Source organism: Temnothorax longispinosus, unplaced genomic scaffold (genome assembly GCF_030848805.1).
Source record: "Temnothorax longispinosus isolate EJ_2023e unplaced genomic scaffold, Tlon_JGU_v1 HiC_scaffold_574, whole genome shotgun sequence".
Classification (NCBI taxonomy): Eukaryota; Metazoa; Arthropoda; class Insecta; order Hymenoptera; family Formicidae; genus Temnothorax; species Temnothorax longispinosus.
In genome coordinates, this window is record NW_027270423.1 from 1 (window position 1) to 6,032 (window position 6,032).

Here is a 6,032-nt window from a genome sequence, read left to right on the forward strand (position 1 = left end):
TGTCGATATCGATATATATCGACAGATCTGCGAGCGTTTATATCGAGGGCGTCGACTACCGCGCCTTCTTCTTCCGTCTTGTAACGATTGAGCCTCATGGCGGTTGATCGCAAATTATTACGTGTGTAATAAAGTACTCGAGAAATACAAGCGTGGCACTTCTTCAACCCGAGCATAAGCCGACACCAATAAACACGGGTCGCAACACAATGTGCAAGTTTCTACTTGTTTTTATCTCTTCCCACAACTTTCTTTGGCTTGCATAGTTCGTTCACCAAGAGGAAGCTTGAAATTCCACAGCGGGGGGCGTTTATGTATTTCTTCGATGAACTGTTTGTCTTCCAAAATTTTATTATTTCGCCAATTGCTCTTGGTCTCTTGGTTTGCAACCTGGATGGTATTTGTTACGATCGCCTTCTCACTGTCTATTAAACTTTTGCGTATTATCTGTCAGTTTTCTATACATTAAAGCATTCATGTTACTTGTAATGTTACTTATAAAATATACAATAATGAAAAAATATTATTAATGTTCACCGGTTCGAGGATAAAAATATAAATTCTTATCTATATAGCATTTGTCATATCCTTCCAAACAAGGTGAATGATTAATTATTTCTTGTTTAGTACAAATAGTTTCGCACACACCACAAGTGTATGAGAGCAACAGAATTTCCCAAAATATAAGAAACACAATTATTAACACAATATAACAAAATTAATTTATCTAACATAAATAAATAAGAAACAAAGAGCAGTCTAACTTATATAAGTATGTTTACTGTATGTATATAATATATACTAACTTTGTTTGTATTTTCGAGTGCTATCAATTGATTAAACCCTTCAGCCATAATTTCGTCTTCTTCTTATACACTTTTAATAAAAATAATTTAAATTTCACCATTGCTTCAAGACGTTGTATACAAGACCGTGGCTTCAATTCGCTAAAAGTTGGACTGTGTCGAACTTTGAGCGTTTATTCGCTGGATTCGCCATTTTGGCAAAAATTGATGGAGAGGGGGTAAAACGCCAGCTTTTATTCGCTGCGTGAAATTGCACCTTCAACCCCGGCTTTTTATTCCGGTGTGTGTGTGTGTGTGTCTGAGTGGACGCGTGTGCGCAAGTACGTGCCTTGCACGTGTTTCCGTGTGCTTGTGCGCTTGTGTGCGCGCTGTACGCGTATACGAAGAGTCGTCGTGTGTGCGTGGGTGAGCGCGTGTGGGCGCACGAACGAGTGTTCCGGCGTACGTGCATGAGCGGCAGACGTACGAGCGTACGAGCACGTATGCGAGCGTGTGCGTGCGGCGCGCAGTACGCATATGTACGACTGCATGTGTGCGTGGGGTGCGTGTGCGCGTTTTCGGGTGCTGCCTTGTGGTGTGATTGCCGCTGTGCTCCCTATCATAGCATTGAAATGCGGTATCGTTTATTTTTCCCCCTTTTATGTCTACGGTGCCATCTCCTTCTACGCTGTATAGTCAGTCCTCGCAAGGCTTGCTAGCGTGGCACATGTTCAAGTATAAATTATGCGCGATTGAGCATAGTGAAGCCAATTACAATAAAACGTTTTGTTCTTTTGCAATCCAGTGTGTTAGGTACGTTGTGCCTGATTTATTGAACCGCTCACAATATGAAAGTGACAATCACTCTTGGATATAATCGCATCATTGTTGCGTGGAATACACAACGGTGAAATAAGATATCGATGCCTTCGTTAGCTAGAATAAAATATCTCTTATATGTCGTAAATCACAAATAAATATTCACAAAATATTATACGTAATATACAACATAAACTTTTACCGTAGCAAAAAATTCTAAGGATAATATAAATATTCCGCCTAGCTGTAAGTTGATAGTTTTGCTACCTCTTTGCAAGAGAAACAATATTAGTTTTTGTACGTGTAATGGTGCTATGTACCACCGAACATTGTAACTGTGTGAATTAAAAACTGCATAAAAGCAATGCATCAAAATAATTAAATAATAGAAAATACATTTGTAGCATATATTATCTCTTACGCTGTGGAAAATACGTGGTTATAGTGATCTGTAATTTCTTGCCCGGTATAATTGACTAGAAAGAAGTATATCCAGATTATACCTACAATTAAAAAGTGTATTATAAATTGTTCGATATCATCTCCAAGTGTCTTAGTAATCTGAAATATAATGCGATTATCATGTGTGTATACATATTGCAATATATAGAAAAATTTACATTTCGGAACACATTGAAAAATTTACATAATACAGAAAGTTAGAAAAAATTTCTTCCTACGTACAGATCTTTCGAAACTGTACAAAATCTCGGTAATTTTGATATCGTAAAATATGACATTGTTCACATCAAAATACGTCTAATAATAATGCGAGAACTCACTCCATAAAGATTGAGGCTCAAACAAATCACACCAACTGTTATTAAAAAGAAGTGCGATCCTTGAAAATTATCAAACAGGACCTCAGAGAACCTTTAAAAAACATAAAATATTATTATTTATATTATATTGCTATTAGTAGATAAATACTAACTTGATAGCTTTACGATGAATATCTACCGCCAGAATCATTTCTTTATACATTATAATCTCGTTCTTTAAGCTAACCTTTTTCACCATATTTGTCATCAATGCTTTCTCGATGCGGTAACTATAAATAATTTTCTTATAATTATATAGTATACATATAATCTTATTGCATGAAGAAAAATAATTTGCTAGTATAACATACATTTTGTCATTTTGTTATTTTTGTTACTTGGAAAGGAAAAAACTTCTTAAAAAATTAATTTGTTTGTAAAAGTATTTTTTCTAATCAATAAAACATTTCATCAACAAATTAAATAACATTAATTCCTGTTCTACCATCAAAAAGCTATTATTACAATAATGAGATGCGTTATTTGTTAAAAATAAGAATATAATGTTTTACGAAATTTTTTCTGATAGACACAATTTTCAATTTTGTTAATAAAAAAGATTTTGCACAAACGTCAAACAATTTATTATCTTAAGGAAAAATTTATTCGTATTTATATAACATATACGTATGGTAACAAAAGTGACTTCAATACGATAGCAACATTATTTTCATGTGTAAATTTGTGCTAAATGAGAATAATTTTTAACAAATTTTTCGCAATTACGCAACTGTTACATTTATTCACATTTATTTTTTTTACCTGGCGATTCTAAACATTCCACAGGCATGTTTAAGGTAGCCTAACAGCATTATTCCTGCTGCTACCATTGCAGTCCCTCCTATGACCATAACTGCATACATGTGTAGTAACAGTAAATAACAATATTCTTCTTGGTTAACATAGTATACAGGCATTAGGTTTTGTATTAGGTGATGCATTTGAGATTTATTTATGACGACAGCACCAGGAATGACCGGTAAAATTACGATAGAAGTAACAGCAGCTACATTGCTGCAGTAAAACACTAAGAATGTTTAAAAAATTAATATTTTTTATATTTTAAAATATGATATCTGCACTTATTTAGAATAAGTAAAAATAATTAAATAAATTTATTTTATTACAATTGTAATCTACTCTTCTTTTGCAATATGTATTAAATATCAAGAGAAATTGTCTTACATATAATTATGCCCGCAAAACGCTTTGCTTCGTTTCCGTATTTCTTTATGATAGCTATTTCGTTCTTATCTTCTAGTTCGTCACAGATGTGTTCAAGCTCTTCCAAGAATCGCTTCACCTTTGGTATCAACATTTTATTTTATTTTTTGATTAGTCTCGTTGGAAATTTGGAAAAAAGCTATTTTGTATAAAGTCTGGCTTATCAAAAATATTTATTCTATATATTATTTATATTAATTAAGGGGATGCTGGAGCCGTAGCCGAACTCGATCGGCGTCGGTAAAGAAGACCGGCGAACTATATCTGTCCTTGTATAGACAAAGATATAGACAAGGATAGCACGCTACATTGCACGCACACATACGCACGATGCACACCGACATTATACTTTTATATTACGCTTCCAAATCTTGATTTGGGGGGTTTATCGATGTTTTTCTTGTTGTGCAATTCGGGGAAACTTGTTTTCGCGTTCGTACCAATGGTATATCTCTTATATGAAATACATCTTGTGACGAGCTGACAGCTCGCCGCAACTCGAGACGCCATATTGGGATAAGAGTAGGATAAGGAAATCTGTACTTCCGTAATTTTTTCTCGTTTTTTATATAAAATCGGAGTTTCCCCGAATCATTAATGTATGTACTGCAATTCTGGAGAAGGATTTTTAATTCTGTCAAATTAATACGACGCTACGTGCCGACAAAAAATGCCGGTAAAACAGACGGCTCCAGCATCCCCTTAATTGCATACAGCAAAAGACCAACTTACAATTTGATTTTTAATCCGAAACGAGTTGTATTCAATTGTATACATAATAAAAAGTGATGCAGTTGAGAGAACCTTGATAGCAATATTTATAGTGCATTTGGCAGACACAAACACTGCAAACTACAATCGATACTTATAGATTTATTTAAAAAAAATAATTTTTTAATTTAAAAAAACCTTTTTTACGCGATTAACTTAACTGCAGATATAGAATAGCCGATTATTTTTCCATATACTATAATAATGTAATGAGCAATTCATATCACAGAAAGAACGGTTTTGCCGAAGTATCTAAAAATTTAGCTAGATACAAAATAATTATGTAGATCAAACCGATTGCTAAAATGTCAAAATTATTTTCAGATCTGTATCTATAATAAAAAAATCCATGTTTACCCGAGAAGTGAGCGTTCCGAGTCGAAATATCTCGCACGTAGTGTTGTCGCTTTTCCGCGCGTCTGATTGGCCGGTCGAAGCCGGGTGATCGAGATCGCGGCGAGTTCCGCGAATTTCGTGCGTGTGCGTCGTGATCAATCGTGATGTGACAGTTCGCGTCGTGTCGTTAGGAGGTTAATATTATTATTAATGTGATCTCTCATCATTAAATACGATCGTTTAATTCGCGAATTTCGGTCGCGTCACGCAAGGATCAAAGTGACGACGGCGATCGAGATCGCGGCGAGTTTCGCGAGTTTCGCGCGTGTATCGCGTGATGTGACGTGTGTTCGCGTGGTGTGTTTTGCGAGGTGTTGTGTATTCTGGGTGTATACGGTAGAAGGTAGAAAAGAATGCTCGTAAGTCTTATAACGCTGTACTATATTTCTGACTCGCTTCTTTTACAAAAAACAAGCTCGCGGTCTGACTGCTGACAAAGGAATGCTCGGTAGCGCGACGGCACCGCATGCGCCGGAATATATGCGAGTATCGCCTATCTACTGTTATATAAAAACTGCCCCCTGGCGTTACGCGGGTTGTTCAAATCGCATCACAACACTTCTCCCCCACAGGAAAACGCAATTCTACATTCCTACATGGAACTCCGCGTATCGCTGTGGCATCCTTCTTTCGCGCCTTGATCTTCTCACTGGATCTGGCGCGATTGGTGCTTCGTTTTCCTCGACTGGCGCGTTTGCTCCGTCTTGTGGTTCTGGTTCCGGTTGTGTCTCCGGTTCCTCTCTGTATTCCTCGTATGCGCCATAGTCCAACTCCGAATCCGCGTCATTTGTGGCTTCGCCTGTTGGTCGTATTTGATCGATGTGCCTTTCCCATACACGACCGTCACTTAGCGCGATTTTGTAATGTAGTTTTCCCGTTCTCTGTAAAATTTTACCAAAACTCCATTTTTCGTTTCCTCTGTAGCTTCTGCACTGTACTCTCTCTCCCTCCACGAACTGACGAATCTTCTTGCCGCTGTTTATATTCGTATTGGTTTTTGTTTCTTCTGGCTTGAGTAGATCCAGTCGAGTTCGCATTTTCACTTTGAATACTCTTTCGGATGGTGCGATCCCCGTTGTACTATGTGGTGTGTTTCTATATTGTGTAAGTAATTGCTGTACCACTTCTTCAAGAGACGCTTTGTGATATCGCGTATCATTGTACATTTTCTTCATGGAAATCTTTAGTGTTTGGACAAACCTTTCCGCTTGCCCGT

General features: G+C 36.7%; 1 protein-coding gene across 2 annotated transcripts; it reads right to left on the reverse strand.

Moving 5' to 3' along the window:
• Positions 1–500: 500 nt before the first annotated feature.
• On the reverse strand, positions 501–4,497 carry LOC139824794 (uncharacterized). 2 transcript variants are annotated; one of them, XM_071797331.1, is made up of 8 exons: positions 4,382–4,497; positions 3,611–3,728; positions 3,188–3,452; positions 2,539–2,655; positions 2,387–2,477; positions 2,026–2,165; positions 1,807–1,939; positions 518–1,721 (listed from the first exon to the last, which is right to left on the reverse strand). In XM_071797331.1, the coding sequence occupies exons 1-8, from the start codon at positions 4,424–4,426 to the stop codon at positions 1,668–1,670; spliced, it is 963 nt and encodes a 320-aa protein (XP_071653432.1). In that variant the 5' UTR covers positions 4,427–4,497; the 3' UTR covers positions 518–1,667. The 2 variants fall into 2 exon arrangements, with proteins under 2 accessions (XP_071653433.1, XP_071653432.1); XM_071797332.1 differs by lacking the exon at positions 1,807–1,939 and having other exon boundaries at positions 501–1,721.
• Positions 4,498–6,032: the final 1,535 nt, after the last annotated feature.

What these genes read in the sequence shown, in the direction of transcription:
- LOC139824794 (XM_071797331.1), bottom strand. Translation starts at nt 4,426, where the DNA reads ATGTATACAATTGAATACAACTCGTTTCGGATTAAAAATCAAATT. An exon ending in GGAATGTTTAGAATCGCCAG is followed by an intron (nt 2,656 to 3,187) that starts GTAAAAAAAATA and finishes AATTATTTATAG; the next exon opens with TTACCGCATCGAGAAAGCAT. An exon ending in ATTCATCGTAAAGCTATCAA is followed by an intron (nt 2,478 to 2,538) that starts GTTAGTATTTAT and finishes TGTTTTTTAAAG; the next exon opens with GTTCTCTGAGGTCCTGTTTG.